The 24663-nt window shown below is 36.6% G+C and overlaps 1 protein-coding gene across 3 annotated transcripts in view; it reads right to left on the bottom strand.

Annotated features, from left to right (window-relative positions):
* Nucleotides 1-7516: 7516 nt before the first annotated feature.
* ephb2b (eph receptor B2b) overlaps nt 7517-24663 on the bottom strand; it is a 142130-nt gene continuing 124983 nt past the window's right edge. For 2 of the 3 annotated variants that reach the window (XM_081357149.1, XM_081357151.1), the window contains 7 exons: nt 23444-23566; nt 23104-23351; nt 19273-19488; nt 19035-19184; nt 16408-16601; nt 14149-14304; nt 7517-12852 (listed from right to left, as the gene is read on the bottom strand). In XM_081357149.1, coding sequence (XP_081213275.1) covers nt 12744-12852; nt 14149-14304; nt 16408-16601; nt 19035-19184; nt 19273-19488; nt 23104-23351; nt 23444-23566 — 1196 coding nt within the window. In that variant the 3' untranslated portion in view covers nt 7517-12743. The remainder of the gene's footprint in view (nt 12853-14148; nt 14305-16407; nt 16602-19034; nt 19185-19272; nt 19489-23103; nt 23352-23443; nt 23567-24663) is intronic. The other variant, XM_081357150.1, reaches the window with a different exon arrangement.

Below are 24663 nucleotides of genomic sequence, written 5' to 3'. Positions count from 1 at the left end.
TGTAAAATTCTTAGATTCTTAGATGTAATGTATGCTTCAATAACAGACTGAATCAGACAAAGTCCACGGTTAAACAGTTTTAAAAAGTCCACAAGTGAAATAACACCTAATGTGTGGCAGGAAAGGCTGGCGCAGTTAGTGCGGTGTTTGTTTTGATCAATAGATGGCACTGTTGCTCACTTTAGCAGCTTCAAGTCGTGTTATTCGTCGTCCTTAACTAATTACTCTTGAAGGTTTTGCTTGTTAACACAAATGCTCAAGGTTTGGTTGGTTAACAACATCGCCTATATGCAATAAACAAATATTCACCTAGTCCTAGAATGTTAAATCAATTAAATTATTTCCATTCTTACACTTCTTCTCTGTTCTGATATACCCACAAATCGTCACTAGATGGCGACAGAGTACTTTTTTTTTTTTTTTTTACGCACTACCACCAATTTATTTTTCTTTCAGGGTGGCAGATGGCACAGTGAAAACAATTTAGTGCCAGATAAGTATTTAATGAAGTTGTTGGGCATGTGTGCTGTTAATACATCTGAAGGGCATAACTGACCACCGCACTAATGTGTCAGTGTTTTCCCCCTCTGTGGAATGTGCGCATGTGCCCGGGCTGAGTTACCCAACGACCCATAGTTCATAGTGTTAAGTAGGTCATACTCAGCAGGTCAGACGTGACGCTCGCCTCTGGAGGAACGTTCTATCATAGGCGCGCGCGCGCGTTTGAACTTCACACTCGTTCACAATGTTAAATAGGTCAGTCACATGTGAGACACAGCGGGTCAGATACAACCATGTCGACCGTGGAGAAATTTGTTCTCTAAAGTGTAGGCTACGTGTGTGCTGTAAATATTAATGTAAAGTTATTTTCATACCGCAGTAAAACAATGAAATCTGGTGATTGTGATTGAATGTCAGCTGTTTTCAATCATTTTGCATTTACATTTAATCATTTAGCAGACGCTTTTATCCAAAGCGACTTAAAAATGAGGAGGAACAATAGAAGCAATCAAACCAACAATAGGACAACAATATGCAATTGTCTCGCACAGTACATGTGCACAGTGGCCTACACTTCTCTTTTTTTTATGAAAAATAAAAATAAAAAAAGGATCTAGAATAGTATAGTGTTAGTTTTAATGGGTCAAGTGTTGACGAATTTTGGACTCCCAAATATGATCATCATAAGATATATATTTTCGATATAGGCCTATAATATTAATATTATACACAATATACATTTTTACAGAAGGCTATAAATATTGTCTTTATACTATATTTAGGGCTGTCAAAAGATTAATCGCGATTAATCGCATCCAAAATAAAAGTTTGTTTACATACTATATGTGTGTGTTTATTCTGTATAATTATTTTGTATATATAAATAAACACACATGCATGTATATATTTAAGAAATATTTGCATACATATACTGTATATATTTATATATCATTTAAATATAATTTTTTTATATATAAATTACACATTTTTCTTAAATATATACAAGCGTGTGTGTATTTATATATACACATTTAATTATACACAGTACACACACATATATTATTTAAACACAAACTTTTATTTTGGATGTGATTAATCGCGATTAATCTTTTGACAGCCCTAATATATAGATAGATAGATAGATAGATAGATAGATAGATAGATAGATAGATAGATAGATAGATAGATAGATAGATAGATAGATAGATAGATAGATAGATAGATAGATAGATAGATAGATAGTATAAAGACCCAACTTATACTGTACAAATTTATGTGTAAAAATATTGGTACCATGTTAAGCTTTTTCCGTTAGATGTATTTATTCTTTTCTATTAAATATTTTATTATTTATCTAAATATTTTTTAATTTAGTTTAATATTATTTTTATTCATTTATTTATTTTGTACACTGTTTTTCATTCCCATCCTAAAATGTTAAGGGTAGCTTTATATTTTCATGTGTAAAGACTCAATATACTGTAAAAATGTATAATTGTAAAATATTATTTGAAAGATATTTAGTTACATTATTACGTTTTTCCGTATTCACTAAAGTACTGTTTTATATATTCATTTAGATTAAATATTTTATTATTTATCTAAATCTAATTTTTAATTAATTTATATATCTTTTATAATTATTTTTTACACTGTCTTTAATTCCATCCTAAACAGTTTAAAAGCATCTATATATTTTCATGCACGAGGACACAATTTATACTGCAAAAATCAATATAATGTGTAAAATAGTTTCTGAAATATTTAGTTTATTTTATGTTCTTTTCCCTTGCTATAGTGCTGTATTGTTTAATGTATTTATTTATTAACAATAACCATTGTGTTATTTATTTAAATATTTTTTATTTATTTGGTTTAATCTTATTTTATTATTTATTTATTTTACACCGTTTCTCTCTAAATGTTTCCACGGACACTCTATAGCCCCCATTTCTGGCATTATATCTAATGCTATTGACTGTAATTGTACAGACACTGACCTAAATTATGCATTTAAAATCCTCCTCAAATTACATTCTGTGTTCATTAATACACAAATCATGCAAGTCATTTTCTATTTTGTTTAATACCAACTGAAATATTTCCATCCTTTTTAAAGCATGTATAATGCCTTACCTCAGTTTGTAATGTTTCACATGTGCTGAATACTAACATATTATCATTCTCACATAGTTTCCATCCTTCACCAATTCTGCTTTAGAAAAAAGAAGATAATTCAGTTATTATGAACATCATCACTGTACTGTATCTCACTGCCTCCCTTTTTTTCCCTGGCTGGCAAATGGTGTGTGTCTGGGACACATTTTCAAAGCATTTGGATCTCTGTCTTGCATTAAGTTCCTCCACAGACCTTCAAAAGGCTCAGGTCTTTGGTTAAAGTTAGAGAGATGTGCAAATGATCTCTGGTAATTGTGGGGTGGAAGAGCTCCAGATCATCTATCTCAGAGAACCATCAAAGATCTTTTAGGTTTTAAGTGTTTAAAAATGGTGGCTCTCAAAAGGAATGTGCTTTGAAACAGCAAACGGCAGACCTCTTTAAATACATCTTCATTTTCGCCTGTGCGTATCTTAATCCTATCCATGATGCTGTAAAATGGAAGCAAATACATTCCCTGTGGGTCTGTTCCACATAAAGCCTGAAGAACATTTACTGCTTCTGTTGATGGCTGCTGCTACTGAAATGAGAACTGACCATGCACAGATCTGTTAGTTGGTTGGAAATTGTTTGATTTTGCCTAAAACAATTATGAAAATACCTCCAACTGCTCAATAATTCACTTTAACTGGACTACTCGGAAAAGAACATTTTAAATTATTTATGCATTGAATGTTATATTACACAAATGATGACTAGTTCAGCTGTACTGCAGTGTATTATTACATGAATACATATTCCACTGAATTATATACTTGGAACATTATGACCTTTTTGCAAAACTATTCTGTTTCTTCTAATGGCAAATTATTGGACACCGCTGACATTTTTAATGCAAGCGCTACGATATTTAATGACCCTTGCGGTCAAAACATTTGTATTTTTCCATATTTGCATGTATACAAAGTTGATTGAAAAATCTAATTCTAAAAACATTTAAATAATATCTTACCCTGCTGTCTTTTTGTTATATAATAATATAAAAAAATAATAATAATAATTTATATTTATTTTAAGAAAAGGTTAAAAATAGCATATCTAACTCTTGTATTAATTCAAACAAATAATACAAAAGAGAATGTTTGAAAGAGTTAGATATGCTATTATTAATAATAATAATAATAATAATAATAATAATGCTTCCAAAATGCAACACACAACAAACAATAAACAACAAATAATAAACAACAAAAAGAACAAGAACAACAACACCAAATAATAATAATAACAACGTGGCTTTCCAAAAGCTCAAGATCACTGTACAAACAAACAAATAAACAACAACAAATAATAATAATAATAATGTATAGCTTTCCAAAAGCTCAAGGTTACTGCACACACAACAAATAAACAACAACAAATAATAATAATAATAATAAAATAATAATAATAATAATAATAATAATAATGAATCTATTTAGAGGAAAAAGAAAACATTTTTTGGAGCATTTTTATCTTAACAGTGTCAGGAATTTTGAAAATGATAAACATTTGGATAATTTGTCATCAAAAATATTTTATTATTATTTAAAAAAATAATAATAGTAATAATTAGTAATAATAATAATAATAATAATAATAATGCTTACCTCATGATGAGAGTCTTATATAAATATTTTGTATTTCAGGCAAATGTCCAAAGCAAAATAAAGCACACATTCCAAGTGAACATTTCCAGTAGCCTACTGATGAATTTTAGACTCCAGTCTCCATATGTGAGGAACTGCTCTTTCACACACCGTCTCAAGGATTCTGAATCAACAATTTGACAGCAATCTGGCAAAAAGCTTCCATGCCTGTCATAACTGTCCCAATGCTGAGGAAATCTGTGGAAGTTAATGGTTTAAAAAGGTCTCATGAATCGAATATTTTCTAGATGTAATTACTAAGCTGAAATGTTCTTAAGCAATTTATATCACAAACATCATCTGGCTGAATAGAACATTATTCATATTAGTTAAGTATTTCAGAAATATTAGTATTCAGATTTTTTCAGAATTACAAAACATCACAGAATTATTAAATATTATAAAAAAATAAAAAATAATAATAATTCCAGGTATACTGCAAGTATTTCCATCAGGTTTTCCAATAAAAATATCTAATAATCCTTAAAACAAAGATCCTTTTTCTGAGATTCAAATTTGAATGAGATAAAGATTATTTAGTAACGTTTGTTCTTGAAACATTGGCAGAAAGGGAATAAAACGTTTTAAGGATGTGTAAATATTTTTAACAAAACTAATATAAATTATATTTGCAGTGTATTTTCAAATCATTATTCTATCTGCATATATTTTGCTATATTCTCTATGACTATAAATGTGATCCCCCTGCCTCCATATCTATGGTAGTAATCTTTTTTTATACATATATAAATATCAATATTTACATGAACTATTACTTTTACGCCATGAAATGAAAACTTAAAGTAACATCACGGGTCAGACTTTATTATCAAGACTATCATAGTTCTGTTTATATTTTCACACAACATGATTTAACATGAGTAATGTTTTCCCGATGTGAAAAGCTGTCATCGTGAGCTCAAGTGGTCTTTCTGAACTGCACACACTGCAACCAATCTCTGTAATGGCTCATTTGAATGGCATTTCTAATATTTGACTGTATAATATTTGTACTAACAAAGTGCAAATATGAGAAATGTTGGGAAGTAAGTCTTCTCAGCATGGGATGATTCAACTAAAATATACACGACCAGAACAAAGCCAGAACAAACGATCCGCTCCAAATGGCTTCCACTAGTGATAGATGGATATTCACAGTACGACTTGGCCATCGGATCCAGCCAGTGTTTCAGTTATCTGCACACGCCACGACCTGGAAAGCTCACTGATTGCACTTTGATTGACCTGATACTCTTTTAAATATCTGCCGATCGCATATGTGGAACAATGAACATTAGCGGCCCTTCAAATAAGTGAATCGCATACATGGCCACTGTTTACATAGATTTGTAGTTTCCTTTTTTTTTTCCTTAGCATGACCACATCATGATCTTTTAAAAATGTGATTCGAAAGCAATGATGTGTGAGTGCAAACTATTCCGGTCATCATCATCGTCATGACCATGAATGAAAAAGCAAGGGACGTTTCCATTAATCTAGATATTTCTGGGCATTCACGTCGAGTTTGATCACTTTCATGTGCATTTCCAGCGAAAGATGATTGTTGGGTTTTTGGTCCCGTTCTGTTGAGGGTCTGGCGCTGGTGCTATTCCCGCTGAGCCCGCGGTGGCAGTGGTTAACAGGGCGTAAAGGAGGGGGAAGCAAAGGCGGTCGGGATTAGATGAGAAGAACTGTTGGATTGACAGCGGGTTGTGCACTGAACTCCTGAACTCCAACTTCTCCTCGCAGGAGCCGCGCTTTTTTTCGCCTGCCAGTCTCGGCGAGGTCAGCGAGAGGTCACGGGGCTTTCACACATTTGCCCGTTAACGAGGCCTCCGAAGCGGGGCGAGCTGTGAGGAGACACTGGGATCCGGTCGGAGAGAACAGCAGGAGGGGGAGTGCAGACTAGTGCACTTTGTGAAAACCCAAACACCCTACAGGAACATCAGCACAAAGGCTGTAGCATAAAGGCCAGTACTATGAGGGGTGATTTGGGGCGTATAAATGCATTTAATGTGAACTTTTTAAGGAGATATTTCACTTTGCTCCTGTCTTCAGGGTGATTTTACAACCGGGTCTTTAAAACATTGAAATAAATGTTCCAGGTTGAGTATAAATTAAAATCAGTAATGTAGATAAAAAATAATTCTGGCCAAAATTGAGGTGATGGTAAGGATCTTACAATGGAAGTGAATGGGGCAGTTTAATTTTATAAAAGCACTTACATTCATTCTTCTGATAAAATGTCTGTATTATTTTTGCTGTAATGCTGTTTTAAATAATCAATATAAGGTTTATTGCATTGTTATTGTGAATAAGTTGTAAAGAAAATGTTACTGAGCCCCTTTTCTCTGACTAAAAATAATTTTAATGCACATATTGTTAATGTTTTGAAGCTATGCTCTTGAAACAGTGAGTATTTTAATTTTGACGGATTCACAATACGGACGGCATTATTCATTTCCATTGCAAGTTCTTTACTGTAACCCATAATTATTATTTATTTTATTTTTAAAAAGAAGGGACAAGTCACTTCATTTTTGTGGTTATCAACATTGTGCCACAAACGCTGTTGATTAGACATTTTGTTCATCACAGAAATATCATTGGACCATGTGAAGATAACTTGATGGGAACAAAAATATTATAAAAAATATATAAAGGTTTTTTAAACACCATTTAATTTTACAATAATTTTTAAATCTTTTTTTAAGAAAAGGAGGGACAAGTGGAAATTGTAGTATTTTTTTGTGGTAAACAACATTATGCCACGACCATAATATAAATATAATTGGTCCATGTGAAGATAGCTTAATTTGATCATGTAAATTATTATTTATTTTGATTATTTCGTTAGTTTACGCTTTTTATTTAATTTTACTAATTACAACATTTTAAAATAAACTTTCTAATCAATATATTTTTTAAGAAAATAAATAGAAATACATTTTTCTGGTAATCAACATTAGGCCACAAATGTGTTGATTGAGCAAACATACTGAACTTGGAATATTTCTTTAAATATTTTGTTGCCACTTTTATCTGAAGCAAACTACACTTCTTTCAAGCTGTATATTTTTAGTATTATGCATTCAAATTCAACCCATGACTTTGGCATTGCTAACGCAATGTGCTATCAGGAAAACAAGAACTGAGGCTAACACAAAACACAGAACGTTGTAAAACAGATCTCATTTCATTTTTTAATGAGGAGAGTCAAGTCGGGCTTTTTTCAATTTTTAGAAAATAAACCAATAACAATATTACAAATAATGAAATTGTTACATCATTCACAGGGTTACAGTCAAATGTACATTTTATACAGGGAAACAGGACCTCAAATCTCTGTCACAGTGGTCCAGGTGTCCAGGTGCTAGCCAAGAGAGAGAGAGAGAGAGGGAGAGAGAGAGAGAGAAAGTCTGCTGCCCCTAATGAAAACCTGGGCTGAGAGACATGCGGAAGAATGCACTACTGTCTTCCTAACACCAGAGGGTGCTGCGGCCCTACAGGCACTACAGCTCGGTTCAGGAAGCCATTTTCTATCTGAGAACTTCCCACCATATTTGGAGGATGCAGGCAGAAATGTGGACCAATAAGAGCGGGCCAGACCAGCTTGTATTTACGTTCACAGTCGCACATAATCATCATAATAATGGTTTTGGATTGATATTATGCTGCGGCTGTAGCTGCGAGCATATGCTGTTCACAGCTTGCTGTCACCCAGCTTTCAACAAAAAGCTTTAAATGGTGCACGGTTCTGTGCTGATCACGTTTTAGCTTGCCAGAAGGAGCATTTGCAGTTCGCATGTCCACATAATGGCAGCTTATTGGTTATTTTCTCAAGCCATCTGAGCAAAAAGGGTTCTCAGTTTTAAAAAATGTCTACGTACCATCTTTCCCAGCACTTTTAAAGGCCTAGAGCTGTGTTGTGGTAGAAACTATGTGTTTAAGGTGATAATCCATGAGAAAAAAACAATAAGAAGTGCTTAAATCACTCAGCGTGACATTCTTTCTCACTCTTGACGCCACATCTCATTTGTCTGTGGTCTACGTAGTGTTCTGTTAAACGACAAATGAGGGAAGGAGACGTATGAAGTAATTAGTCCCCTACTGAGAAACAAACTTGAGCGGTTAAAGATGCAGTGGAAAAACAGAATTACATAAGATCGTTGTGATGAAATATTTCTATGTAAATACAGGTTTGCTGAAGAAAACGCATAGCAAACGTCAAGCATGTCATAATCTTTCAACGTATCAATATCTTAAAACAGAAAGGCTCATTGGCTGCTAATGTTCCTTCGGATCTCTCGATGCAAAGTGCCAGAAACTCATGTGATCATCATTGCCAAACTGCAAGAAAAACGTCTTTTTGCAAATAGCGAAGACCCATGAAACTACACTTATGAAACGACACATTTCATTGGAAGGAAACGGAGATGAGGATCAGGAATACAGGATATCCCTTCAACACTGGATTTCATTCAAAGCTCTGTTAATCTGGTGCTGTTAGGCAGATTTAAAACACGCCGTAACTTGCGGGCAGCACCTCTAAATATTGCTGAGCTACTGCCATGAAAACTAAACTTCTAAATTTCTGTAAGTCCAAGTTTTTTTTAGATATACAGCAGCAATGCGTGTGGATCATTGTGTTTCTGCTGCAGCTTTGAGTGACAGTGATTGTCCAAGGAGGGTGAAGCAGAAAACAGTGTTATTCTGAGGAAGATGAGGGATTCAAAACCTTAGTCTCACACTGCAGCAGTGACACTGAGAAACCATTAAATATTGAGAGGATGTGTGCTGGACAGACAGGTAAAGATGGCTGGTGGCACCATCGCTGGCAAAGTTTTATAATGCTAGAATATTCTGTCTCTCACTTCCCAGACTCACTCCCTGTCCTAACCAGCTGTTGAAAGCAACCAAGGTCCTGCATATGGCACTTATACCATGTTTACACAATTTTAAATGTATAAAAATGTATTACAGAAACAATTTTACTTGTCTTTTTGCTTTTAAATCAATAGTTTATTTTTTCACCAAACAGGACATTTTTTCAGACAGAAATAATGAAATTGACTTTATTTTCCTTATCTCTTATTTTATGTTAGTTAGTTTATTCTCATTTTTCTAGTGTATTTTATACAAATAGGTAATTGTATATTATTTTTTTAGCCCTGCAAGTAATGGGACATTTTTCCAATTGCTTGATATTTATTTCCATAGTGGGCTTTATACTGTAGCTCGGCCCACTGTGAAATCTCATTGGTCCCAAATCCACATCCAAATATTCACTACCGTTCAAAAGTTTTGGGTCAGTAAAGAGTATTTTTAAAGAAATTATTACTCTTATTCAGCAAGGACTGTGAGAGTTAAGAATTGTACATTATTACAAAAAAAAAGTGCAATTTAGATAAATGCTGTTCTTTTAAAATTTCTATTCATCATGTGATCCTAACAAAAATATGAATCAGCACAACTGTTGTCAATGATTTCTGAATGATCATGTGACACTGAAGACTGAAGTAATGGCTGCTGAAATTTCAGCTTTGCATCACAGGAATAAATTACTAAAATATATAAAAATAGAAAACAGTTATTTTAAAATGTATTGATATTTCAAAACATTGCTGCTTACTGTATTTTTTAACAAATAAATGCAGCTTTGGTGAGCATAAGAGACTTCTTTCAAAAGCATTAAAAAGTCTTACCGCCCCCAAACTTTAGAACAGTGTAACTGAAACACTGGCAGTGATTGTGCCGCGCTGAATTTATCGCTTTCAGTGTGGACGGACAAATTACACGTTGCTGGTTAGGACAAGGTGTTAAGCCCAGATTCATTTCCTTTCTCCCTGTATCCTCCTGCTGGTGATGAATTAGTTACCAAGAACTGAGAGCTAAAACCACTTAGTTTGTCAAGCTCATAGGAAAGTTAAATCCTACCTCTTTCTGGACACAGAGGAAGGTAGTCGCGGTTGTCTCTCAAGCCTTTAGATTTTTATCACTACACATCTCAAGAGTTCACACCTGGCATGGCCTGTCTGCTGGATGTAGTGTTTCCTGCCCAAACACTGCGCGACAGAATCTTCATTCTAATGGAAGCATTATGTAATGGGAAGAACAGAGAATGGTCAACACCATCTGATTAGAACTTCATCAGCACTCTGAGATTCAGCCTGTGGACCTTACCTACACCGAACTGACCTCACAGCACTGCATGCTTTTAACAGATGCATGTCAACCCTGAGGTTATGGAATAAAGCGAGCCCCTCGTCGACAGAGCGAGAAGTATATTGTTTACCACAGTGACCTTAATGCTGGTACATGGACGTACCTGCACGTGCACACACACAAACACACTCGCGCACACAGACACTCCTGCATGGATGAAGATGCCTCTGGCTCGTTCATCTCTACAGCTGCTTTTCATCTCTCAGCCCATCCTAGTACAAAATAAACACTGACAATAGCGACTCTCCATTCAGTTTCAACAACACATAAAAAAATTAATCTGTACACTAAAATCCAACACAGCTTTGAAGAAAAACCTCTTTGAGGGGGGAGTTTATGCTTCAGAATATTATATACAGAGTTTTATTGTTCTTATGTCTATGACATGGAGGTGAAAAATCTCAGAGAGTACCGTGGAAGTACCTTACCATGGAGAATGGTAGGAATTACGGGTGTATTCTCTGTAAAAAATAAAACAAAACCTATACACACTCATTTACAGCCGTCATTGTTTGTGATTTGTTGTTTAAATGTCCTATGAAACTCCGGCTTAATATCATAAGCATTTTAGATGTAAAATTTAAGCTTTGCCCCAATTGGTGAATGTAACCAGTTCAAATATGTCCTACAATAACAATATCCTCATATAAAACTATGCTTCACAATGAACAATCACTTTCCTGTTATGAAAATGTCCTCTAACGGCATACTTTATCAGATATTAAAACCCCTAAACACCTTATTATAAAACATCTTTTTTTTTTTAAAGAAATGATTTTGGTGGCAAAAATATAAGCATATCAACACAGTGATCTCCAAAGTGTATCAAATCCAAGCTTCCTGTGAAATCAGTTTCCACCACACATGCTCTGCAGCTCCATGGGCTCCATACGCACAGCGCACACATGCACACGCACACGGTAGGGATCCAAACATAAAAGGAGAGCATTGATGATGTGAAGACCACACCATACTGGCACTCGGGGTCCTTCTCTGTAAGCAGTTTACGCAAAGAGCACACAAAAAAATTTCTTTATGCAACTGTGGGGGAGAATATTGCATGCCGTCTTTCAAACTAAATAATCTTAGCCCATGACAAAAAGGAGGAAGAATATAAAAAGATGACCCCCTCGAGCCATATACGCACACGCACACGAAAGAAAATCCATCAAATGTCAATGTAGATCCATCTAATACTGAAACTGGAACTAAATGTTGGACTACATCAGGCTCGTACTGATGACCTCACAACGTCAAGTGCATCTGATATGTACAGGACGAGGTACAAAGGGATGATGCTCTATTTGGCAGACTGTTATGACATCTGTAAAAGATTTCTTTTTTCTTCCCCCAAGAAATTCAACACTGTGATTACTACTTCGACTTTTTTTCTCCGTTTGTCTGTTTGTTTGTGTTGATGTAATTTAAATGGCAACATGACTGAAGTCTCAGATTTTCTTCAAGGCAGTGTCAGCTGCCGAAATGAAGTCCCATTTCATGGTGTTCACATACTTTTCCCTCGGCGGTCAGCGAGGGGACAGGGATCAAGGTCCCGCAGGTTGTCCTGTGTGTATCCACTAATCAGACAGTCTTTCTTTCTATTCAAGATTTTCTTAAAATATAAGAAAGAAAATCAGAAGCATTTATTGTGAGGTGAAGTTTTTTTTTTATCTCCTGTTTCTTCATTGCCCTTTTAAAGGGTAGCCTTTCGATTTAGTCCACATATTCAGTCAGCAAGTTTACACCAATCTATATATTTATATAGATTCCTTGTTTTCATAGCTTTAAAAATTCTTTACAAAAAAACTCTTTAAAAAAAGAAGACAATAAAAACAAAACAAAACAAAAAAAATTAATAAAAGAATAAAACTGGAAAAAGTAAGAGGAAAATTCAAGGGGGCGGAGCCAGTTGCTGGCAAACTGAATGGTCATCCTGTGATTGGTGGCGGCTAAAGCTAAACGATCAGGTGTTGTGACCATATTTTCCAGACGCAGCTTTCCCGAGTCGAGCCCATTAGGGTGTCTGGGGGTTAATGGGGGATTCAGATGTCACAGATGGAGAAGGAGAGTTTTTCGGAGGAGGGGGCAGGTGCATATCCTAGGTGGTCCAGAAGGAAAATCAGGCTTAGGGTCTGTGGTTGCCGCCCCATCCCTTCACGTTGGCTCTCCGCCGCCTTCTCTTGTCCTCCTCCCAGTCTAATCGTGGCATGTGGTCAAACCTCTACCGATTGGATCTGGTTCATCTGGGCCCTCATCATCTGAACGCTGTTGAGGATCTTCTTCTGATGACCTGCTAGTGTCACTCCGACCCTGAGAATATCCCTACGTACAAACACACAGAGAGAAAGAGGCGAGATTAAACATGAGCACTCTGAAGGCAGATACCATAATGCTGTAGTAACACATTTTTATTCACTGGCTTCAGCACATTAAGCCAAAGTAAACTTAGCATGTTAGTTCAAGACTGAGTAACCGGTAAATTCCTTTATCCCTATCATCCTGTTTGTTGCACAATCCAAGCGTCTCTGAAACAACAACACCTCCTTTGTTTTCACGGTGTGTCTGGTTTGGCTAGGTAACAGTTGAGGTGAGGAGAGGAGAGGAATCTAAGCGTGCATTTCTCTGGCTCCCATTTCCACTGTGATTGACAGCCAGCAACAAAGATGAGGAAATACACCTATATTTATTTCTGAATTTAAACCTAGACTGTGTCTAGGTTTATCATTTCTTAAATCACTAAGAAATGATTTCAGACTGCATTTGATAATTCATTTTGAAAAAGGACAAAGGGGATAATAAGGAGATTGAACAGTACAGCTACACAATCAATCACATTGAAACTGAAATCGTAATATGGCCTTATGCATTTATCATTACACTGCAAAAGGCTGTCACTTACATAAATGGTAACACTTTATAATAAGGTTCAATTCTTTAACTTTATTTAATGCATAAAATATTATAAATGAACAATGAACTACATTTTAACAGCATGTATTAATCTAGGTTAATGTATAAACTTTTTTATAATACATATTTATAATATACCATTCAAAAGTTTGAGGTCAGTAAGATTTTTTGTTTCTGAAATAGGTCTCTTATGCTCACAAAGGCTGCATTTGTGGAAACCGTGATACATTTCAGGATTCTTTTATGAAAATTAAGTTTAAAAAAAGCATTTATTCAGTATATAAATCTCTTGTAACATTAAATATGTATTTACTACCGCTAATAGTCAATTTATTGGCTATTATTATTTATAGTATTTTTACTTATTACTATTATTATTATTATCTTACTGACCCAAAACTTTTGAATGCTAGAATATATATATATATATATATATATATATATATATATATATATATATACACACACACACACACACACACACACACATACATACATACTGTATATATACACATATTTGTATTTTATATACTATGAAATATTATATTTTATACCATATTGTGCAGTGAACTTAAAGCAATAAAGAGCCAAAATATTAATTGATAGTCAGCACTTATGGAGTAAAAGATCCCCTAGAGGTTCTGCTGACTTGGTGATCAAAGTATGGCTGTATTCCAGGCTGTTCTCTCTCGTAGGCATAACACTTACTCCATGGTCATCTGGGAAACGAGGTCGAAGCTGGTGAAGTTGCCATTGGCAAAATTGTCTTTGTACTGGCCCATCTTAATAGCGTCCAGCCAATCATCCACAGTGCTAAAGCTAGAGAAGTCGGGCACACTGCGGTCAAGCAAGGGCAAATGCACACTGGAAGTCAATGAGAAAGAGAGAGAGACATGAGTCACACTGTTGCAGTAAAAATAGCCTTTAGCCACCAAGTACACACTGAAATCCCCCTACTGTACATGGTACATTCCTAAACTACATGTGGTTCACATTTATTTGCCATATTATCATCAATGCAAGAAAAAAAAAAACTAATCTTGTGCATATTTTTGGCAATTGTGACACGCTTGGGATTTTTGAGCTATATTATTTCTTGGGTCAATATAATTCAATCTCTGGAGAGGACAAAAAGATGTTAGGGAAGAATTTAAGTGCAAAATATCCTCTGCCCTGCTTAATTCTTCAAAAAAAAAAAAATGCAATTAATGTCCCCAGATGACTGTACTTTTTAGCAACATTACTGTAGCATATAAGCCTCGAGGCAAAAAGAGCTGGTGGGAATCGCGCAAGACCAAAGACTCTCACCATCGGTGTGATGACAGAAGAAACTGGGCCACTTTACATTTGTCCACAAGAAACTGACTAGAGTGTTTCCCACTGTTACTTCGTCTACCAGCTTTACTATTGTTTGAAGTTCATGATCGCCTGAAGCTTTCAATAATGATTTGATCTATCACCCATCTATTTACCCAGTTGATTTTATTTATGTACTAGCAATTCAATTCCAAAAGAAATAACTGACAGCATTAATAAAGTCTACCACAGGTATCAGAACTTAAACCAAAGCATTGACCCCAGATTGAAAACAGTATGGTAATAATTTAGAAGGAGGCTGTTTAAAGACATTTCTATTAAGGTCATATTCCATTTGGTTTTGTAAATATGCCTTGAATGATGCGAGCGAGACGGGTCTGGCAAAAGGTCAGGCGTAGAAAATTCCCTCTAATATATGAGACGCACACAAAAGGACACATGCAAACAGACATACACTTCAGTGTAATGGCGAGGGTGTAAGTACTAAATACCTTAAAAAAGAAACTTCAAAGCAAGTAATAAAGCTGTTTTTGTAGCCACACATATATCATATAACATGGATGGATCTGCACTCCTCTCCAAACAATACAGTATTATGTATGTGCAGCGGTTAGACTGAAAACGCCATTACGATCCCTTGATGCTGCCACGGCATACCATAGTGTAAAGTTTCACGTCTGTGTCTTTACTCTTTTACAAAAAGGCAATATGTCTCCATAAACTAAATACTGTAGAAACTTGTTTAAACATCTCTGTGACATTCTACATAAATGTGATTTATTGTAATGACTATTGCACACTACACTGCACAAGTTATGTCAGATGAGTCAAAGTGTTGAACGCATGCCCCGTTTCAAAGCTTAGAGAGCTGCAACCTTGCAGGTGACTGTTTTGGAACACACTACACGTGAATTTATTACAACAGAATATTATGTTAGCATGAAGCTCTAATACGCATTAACCACATTGCACAGATATATTTGGTAAAATATATTTAACTTTTGATATTTTTTCCTAAAAAGAGAAAAAACACATTTAAAAAAAATATTCACTCAGTCTGTTGCTTTCTCAAAATAAGGTATCTTAGAAGGTAGCATCATGTTGCTCTAAGGGTCCGAACTAACAATTATTTTGATAATCGATTAATCTTGATTATTTATTCGATTCATCAATGAAAAAAAAATCCCCAAATAATTTTAATTAAAACCGTATTCATTTTTCCACTTGCATGACTAATATTTACAAATAAGGATAAAATTTAAGTTATGTGCTGAGGAAAAGTGTCTCAAACGCAATAAACGGCACACGCATACGTCGCATTAACCAATTTTTTAAGCCCCTAATGTGACGCATTCTCGTGTTTAAGACAACTTCCCCAAAGAAGTTCACACTGCATCCTCCACTGTTTTCCACGCATGTCAAATTATTCACTTCTTTAATGTGAGTTGACTGGCAGATATTTTCCTTGTATAGTGCGCAGACACGATTAACCAACGATTAGCTGCAGCCCTAGTTGATTCATATCTTTTGAAACACCCTTCACATCAGTGATGCACTAAAATGCTGGGCAGCCCACTAGGTTTTACAACCACCGACTCATCTGCTTCTGATAATCCAAAAAAACTGAATTCCGCATGTTTTCTAACTCACCCTGATGACAGTGGAGTCATGGCCTTCAGGCTGTTGGGGTTACGGATCATCTTGTCCAGGTTGTTGACAATCTGGCTGAACTTGGGCCGGTTGTTGCGGTCTTTCTGCCAGCAGTCCAGCATGAGCTGGTGGAGGGCACTCGGGCAGTCCATGGGAGGGGGTAGCCGGTAGTCTTGCTCAATGGCGTTGATGACCTGTAGAGGGAGACACAGATCCGTAAGGGTCTCTAGCCTGTTATTAAGAGGGGCGGAGAAAGATACGCTTGATGCATCTCAAGCACTATATATTAAAATTTCAGTGGCAGGTGACAAACGATGGTGGGAAAGAGGGAGGGGATGGTTTCGGGAAATGACATGAGGCAGATATGAACTCAGGGTGCCTGCACAAGCATCACTACGTAACATGCGGTCACGCTCTTAACATCTTTAATTGTTTCTCGGGCCTGGTGTTTGTTAATCAGTACGTTTAATTCTTGGAATTGTAACATTTAATGTAATACATTGAAATGAATTTAATTTAAATAAATGTAATGTATTGCCATAAAACATTGTTTTGATAGGAGCTGTCGGCATGGCGCAAGGCAGGTGGTGGTAGATACGAGCCAGCGTCTGGGCGGGGGGTTGTAACACCGCAGGAGACAGAGGATTGATCTGCAGTCTTCATAAATGCACTGTGATCATTATCTGGGTCTTAGGGGGACACAAGGAAGCCATTTGTCATTGGCCACAAACACACACACGATCACACTCACCGTTCACACTTACACAACCACACACACAGACTATAAATAAGCGGTCACAGTCAGCTGCTATCTAAATACCTCCTAAAATCAGCTAATAGATCTTGATTATAAGGGTGCTGATAACAACAATTTGGCAGTGCATGCGTTTCCTCTCTGATCAAATGTGAAAAAAGAACAGTCGTAGAGTTACTAAGTTTTTTGGCAGCCTTCAGCCTGAGTCTGGCTCCCTCCCGCCCTACTCATTTCCAATCATGCAACATCTGTCAGATTAAATATGATTAACACATGGCCTGCAATATACACGCTGACTAAATTGTACATTTGGAAAATGTGCTGCAAGTTGTTACAGGAAATTAGGAATGTCACTTAAATAAAACTTAAATACATCTCCAGCAAATTAACTGTGTAGCGTCACTAAATGTTCAAAACAGACATGGAGCGTTTATCTGAACTGAGCCGATGGATGTATCGTCACATTTGAATGGAACAGGATGCTTCAAGCGGCCTTGGTGGCCAGGAACGAGATGCACGGCCATGAAGCGAAAAGTGCGAGCAGGACCCGAGTGAGACCCGTCGTTCCCCAGCTCATTATCGTAGCCATTACGGCACTCCATTCAAGGCCTGATTAATCTCATTCAGGCGCCTCAAACGGCCAGCCCGATGGGAGGACCGCGACGCTATCTGGAGCTGCTAATAAGATAACAGGCGAGATCTGCGCTCCCTCTTAGCGCATTAGCGTTCACACTTTCAATTTGAAACTATTTTCATTATCTGGACCCATAATTTGACTTTTCGAAGCCACCCAGAGGGATGCTAGAAATGGGAGCTGTCTTCAAGGGCAGGGAATGTTTAGTGTGGCACCGTGCTTTGCATGTGAAATCGTCTTTTTGTTCATCAGGAAGTGAATGTGAAGTACAGGTAAATTTTTGTGGTAGCCTTTATGAAAGATGTATATAGAGACTAAATGATCCCCTTTGACACAATACAAGGACAATAGCTTGAAGACACTCTCAATGTCACATGATGTAGCCACGAAGATCATACGTTCCAAAACAAACACAAATACAGTCCAAACCTCTTATTTAAACCCCAAAAATTTGATTTCTTGACGCAAATCCTTATGTCTTCAGCAAACTGATGCCAATCTGCAAAGACTGATAGCGCTCATGCAGTGTTTGGGGTTTGAGGTTTGGCCTTGCATACAGCAGAGCAGCACATGGGCAGATTTACGACGTGCTCTCTGCTGTTTACCTTAGCCTCTGATTCAACATTGCAGCACAGCGCTCATCTATCACGTGCTAACACACGGCAACCGACCAATAGTCTCTGGCATGAGTGTGTGACTGCTTCTATTGAAAATTTGTTTTATAAGAAATTGGTGGTTATACTTAATAAAGATGGAGGATGTGGAGCTTTGAAAAGGTTATGAGGTTGGAACAGATATTGGAAGATTTGAATAACTAACTAAAGTAAAAAGAATTGTATGACTGTGTTTAAAACTAGGAATTCAAATTCCTTAACCATGAAACCACAGACCATTGAAAAGTTTGGGGTCAGTACGTATTTTTTTTAAATAAATATAGAAATAAATATTTTTATTCAGCTTATTAAGCAGCACAACTGTTTTCAACATTGATAATTCGAAATGTTACTTGAGCACCAAATCCAAGGATCATGTGACACTGAAGACTGGAGTAATGATGCTGAACATTCAGCTTTGCCATCACAGGAATAAACTGTGATAATTGTTCAGAATATTACTGTACTGTATTTTTGATCAAATAAATGCAGTCTTGTTGACCATAAAATACTTCTTTCAAAAACATTAAACAAATCTTACAGACCCTAAACTTTAGAACAGTAGTGTAAGCACTTAGGTACTTACGTCCTGATTGGTCATGTCCCAATATGGCCGCTCTCCATACGACATCACTTCCCACATGACAATCCCATAGCTCCATACATCACTAGCAGAGGTGAACTTCCTATATTGGATGGCCTCTGGGGCAGTCCATCGAATAGGGATCTTCCCACCCTGTATAAACCCAAATCAAAAACATCATCTCAAATCAAAGCACAATTTTACATGAAACTTGCTAATCAAATAAAACAAGAGTTTTCACCAGGGCACTGGTATAGGTGGGGTCAGATGTGTCATCCTCCAAGAAGCGGGAGAGGCCGAAATCAGAAACCTTGCAAACAAGGTTACTGTTAACTAAAATGTTGCGGGCGGCCAGGTCCCTGTGCACGTAATTCATGTCTGCGAGATACTTCATCCCAGAGGCGATCCCTCGTAACATGCCCACCAGCTGAATCACAGTGAACTGCCCATCATTTTGCTGTAAACAAGTACAGGATAGAAATGGGTCAAGACATAAAGATAAGTGTTTTAAGTAGTGATTTTAATATTTATTAGCATGAAAATTATTGTATAAAAAGGGACAGAATGCACTCATAATTCTTAATAACAAAGAAATATAATCTGGAGTTATTTCACACTAAATAAAAGCAGAGCCAAATGTGACTTTTTATATTAAGTTATCTTATGATTGTTAGTGTATGTCTATGTATAGTTTACCTAAATTGCTATAATATTTACTAATAAGATTTATTATACGATTGATTTATTAATAAATGATAGACTTTCTTATATTATTTTAAATTATGTAATTATTTTTATTTCAGCGATACTGGCCTTGATAATAAAAATATACCATTTATTATTTAAAACCTTCTTCTTTTATGTTGTTTCTACATTAATTTGAGGATTCAATGTGTAAATATATTTATGATTACAAGTTCTAGTCTATTAATCAAAATTAAAAAATTGATTAATTAGATACAATCTTTTCTTAAAAACAATTCACAGCCCAACTTCTTATACAAGGCTTTTGTAAAGGTGAAGTGCACAAAAAATATTATATGAAATTGTGCTACAGTTTTTTTTTTTTAAATTGTGCTACAGTTATCTCTCTTGGGCAACCTATAAATCCCAAACAACAGCACTAAGACAAGAATAAAGCTGTGGAAATCACAGTTAATGTCTAGTGTGCCCAGTCGGATAAGAGACCGAACACAATGCATTGAGTCAAGCCCGGATTGGGTTGGCTGTGCAAACACTCTGGTGAGGATTGGTAGAGTTTATGCTACGCAATGCTAGATCAGACATTCGATGATCAATGTGGGCCCGTGGCAAATCTTGCAGCTGTTGACCATGGTGGTCAAAAAGCCCTTTGCTCATTCGGAGGTCCAGCAGTTTCTGACCCAGCTGTGCTTGCAGCTGCCTTCATCTGCAGACCCTCCGCAGACAGCCATGAGGCAAGCAGCATTCAGCTTCCGATCAGAGACGACGAGTGCAGCCGGCGCAGTGTGGACAGACACGCACGCGTCAAGTGGAGAGAGGCGGAAAGCATTAGACGGTGCATGAAAGAACCATACGATGTCTTCATTCTGTGTCGCATACAAACTATTCCTTCTCTAAACTGCTTGTGTCACGCTCAAACCCTTCCCCCATGTTAAGTCGACTTCATCGAACTTCTCCTCACCCTCCACAGCAATTAAGCGGCATCCATTATTCATAAAGCTGAAATCCTTCGCAAATACAGCCTGGCACTCTAATCTGCTCACAGAGTTTGCCTATAGTTTAATTGGAGGGATTCTTCACCCCAAAGTTATTTGGATCTGCAGTCTGAGCAAGCAAACATTCTTTTTATTCCGATTAAACGTGAATTATTCTATCCGTGCCATTTCTTCTCAGACATGTCTTTGCTGCGGGTTCTGTGAAGCTGTGCTTAACTTTTCAGTTTGACGTTTCTCAAATCTGTTTGAAAGTTTTTGCAGCATACCTTTTTGAATTTCTCTCTCTTCTCATGGTTCTTAATCCACCACAAAACAATATTGGAAGTTGGATCAATGCAGGAATGACAGGTTAGCGTAGAGTCCCCCCCCCCCATCCTCACTGTCTTACAAGAGCTTCATCAGACTCATATTCTAGAGCTTCAGCACTAACACACAATGTTGTCATCTGCTGTCTTAGTGAGGTGCCACAACAGAGATGTGTTGTTTTCAAAGAATTCAGCGTTCTGTCAGAAATGGATGACAGTCTTGCAAAAACAACACAATTGTGCGGCTGCACAAAGATCTGAGGCGTTTCAAAGCTCCTGCACGCCACCAAACTGACGTTATGAGAGCAAAAACACATTAGCTGGTCTTTTTCAAATGTTTTAACAGAAATGTGATTTAAACCCAGAGTAAACCTGATGTATGAGGTGTTAGTTGTAATTTTTCTCTCTTACTTCTACTTTCATTACCAGACATCAATCTTTTCCTCACGCTATGGCACAGTGGGTCATGTGTGTTCTGTCATGGGGTGGGCTGTGCAAGTATAAACACGAGCGAAACAACTGGCTGGCCAAACAGCTAAAATAACATCAGAACCTCACAATTACAGAGGTTAGCGAGAGCTGGATCTGATTGTGGTGAGAAGTAATACATTTATTTCAAATATCTAACAAATGGCGGGTCGTTTGGTTCCTGTTTACTCGCCTTCGTTTAAACTACATAAACATAGAGGTTTCATGTTTCAGATAATTACACTTCCTGAGCCTAACACCCCGAAAAGCAATGTGTCAAGGATAAAATAAGTTTTCTCTTATGATAGATCAGAGGCAAAGACTTACTAATGAGCAAAATAAATCATTCCTTCCCCAAAGATTACATATTTACATAAATCAAAGGCATATTTTCGACGCAATACACAGTGAGGCCAATTAGCAGCAATCAAGGCATCCGGACACCTATTTTATCCACATCAGCTCTGCGTTGAAATCAAATTGACGCGTGCCAGTCATAGGCTGACAGAGCCATTTTCTTATCATCCCCCACGCTGTTCTGTAAGCGGGGATTTGGATGGTTTTTGCACTCGGTTAATCATCTAAATGCATCTGCAGGGATGGATGCTGTTATGGGAAACTGCAGAGAGATGTTTCCTCATGCTAAGAGTTTTCAAATTAAAACAATAAGGACAATTTTCTTATCATTCAGTGTGTTCTACGATATAGGATGGAAGTAAATATGGCGGCTCAGTTTATAAGACAAACCGCTCATCTGATGCTTGTAATGCAGAGAACGTGGCCGAGAGAGCATGACCAATGCGAAATGAGGCCATGACTAACCACAGAGCAACGATTCAACGAATTCTTTAGAGAGACCATCTTAAAGCAAATGTTAGTGTGGCAACCCGTAGAGATGAATGGAAGAGTATTGAGCTTATTACAACAGTCCTACAGCTGGAATCAATACTGAGAGTAGATGTTTGCGGCAGGGGAAGCTGGGTATTACAGAGAGACCCTGTGGAGAATTACCTGATGGACAGCATGAGAAATTAGGATTGAACATTTGTATGATGTTCAGCATGGTGATGTGCATACACACCTGCTGATGTGAGATTATCACTTCAATGCAACCAGCATTTGAAGCATGTTTATGGTACTGAGCTCTTGTTTGCTTGGGGAAATCCACATTATTATAAAGAATCAGTTCATTCAGAAGGTCTGTTTCAAAGAAGTCATTGTCCATGAGTGTTCACACATATTGCCCTGCATATTTTGAATTGTATATTTTGAAGTACTAGGGATGGACGATATTAAAATCCTAGACAACACTAATAAGATTATAATTATGTAATGGACAATAAATGATAAATGGCTGATATTAAAATTCAATACTATTTTGTCTAAATAAATAAAAAATAAAACAAACAAAAATCAATTGTTTTAAATGCTAAATTTTTTTTGAATTTAGGCAAAACAATATTATAATGTATATTATGACATTTTGTATTATATATTTATATTATAAATTATATCTATAAATATATATATTAAATATATATAAAGATTAATTTATCACTGCTTTCAATTAGGTTATATAGTTTGCATCACAACAATCCTCACCCTAAGGAAAGAGTCCAATGAGCCATTCTCCATAAACTCAGTGATGATCATGACGGGGCTGCTCTTGGTCACCACTCCCTCCAAATGGATGACATTGGGGTGATCAAACTGCCCCATGATGCTTGCTTCACTCAGGAAGTCTCGCCTCTGCTTCTCTGTGTAACCTGACTTCAGTGTTTTGATGGCCACAAACATTTCTCTCTTTCCTGGGAGCTTTAGGTTTCCACTGCACACCTCTCCAAACTCTCCTTTGGATAAAGACAAGTGGATTGCTATTTAGGTCAAGGCACAAGAAAAGCTTCATGGTAAAACACTGTTGGATGTTTGGAGGTTTGATTACCTGCTCCAATGACTTGCTCAATTTTCACACACGAGATATCAATCTCCTTTGCAAACTCCCTCACAGCTTCATTGGGGTCTTCATATGTAAATGGATCAATGTAGATTTTCATTCCTGGTGACACTTGAAAAAAAACAAAAAGCAGCTATAATATTTAAAACTAATTTAAAATACTATACACAATACTGCACGTCAGAATAGTCAGTGTAAATGTTTGAAAGCATTAGTTATGTGGGTCTTTGGAAATTTTGGGAATGGCTGGCTTTCCAGTAGCTTTGGATTCTGAGCCTGACATTGGAATAGTTCATGACTGCAGTCAGTGGAGTGTAACAGCGTTCGCTAGGAGAAAGATAAGGCATTTTAATGTATGTATCAGCTCTGGAGTGTCATAGTCCCTGATGGAGACCATTTATCAGCAATTTCCATTGCTGCCAATCAAATGGCTTTTGATTGCAGGTAAATTGGCTTAAGGTGAACTTAAATGTGTGGGGACTCATGTGTGTGTCATTCCTGCCTTAAATCAGATTATTCAGCCTCTCAGCTCCAAATCTACCCAAAGGCATTTTAATAGACATTGTGTTTTCTTGCAGCTGGAGTGTTGTTTTTTTTTTTTGTTTTTTTTTTATAATTGGTGATCTGGCTGCACAGACATTTTGGAATTGATAAATGTATTCTCACAACAGACAAGGAGAAGATAAATAGAGCGAGAGAAGTGAATGGCATCCAACGTCAAAGGATTTGTGAACGTTACAATATTACAAATTCATGAGGTTGTACTGTATGTGCTATGCTGGAGAATGTTCTTCTGAGTAGAGCTCGCTTTTAAACGGATAGTTCACCCAAAAATGAAAATCTGTCATCATTTACTCACCCTCACTTTGTTCCAAACCCATGTAACTTTCTTTCCTCTGTGGAGCACATAAGGACATTTTTAGCAGGATGTTGATGCTGCTCTTTTTCCCACTCCCTTTCATGATATGGACAAGAGCAGCACAAACATTCTGCATAACATCGCCCCTTTTTTTACAGACGAAAACAAAAATGGTGACAGTTTTCATTTTTAGCAAACTTTCCCTTTTTTAAGATACAAAAAAAAAAAAAAAACACTGGGTAAGCAAAAGAGAGAGAAAGCGTGAACAAGACAAGTACAGGTGAGAAGAGTGAGAATTAGAGCACTTTCTTCTCTTGAGCACTAATGGATGAATTCTGACCTTGATTTT

The sequence above is a fragment of the Scardinius erythrophthalmus genome (genome assembly GCF_964197995.2).
Source record: "Scardinius erythrophthalmus genome assembly, chromosome: 25".
NCBI classification, from domain to species: Eukaryota; Metazoa; Chordata; class Actinopteri; order Cypriniformes; family Leuciscidae; genus Scardinius; species Scardinius erythrophthalmus.
Note: the sequence above shows the minus strand (reverse complement) of the source record. Positions and strands in the feature narration are given on the sequence as shown.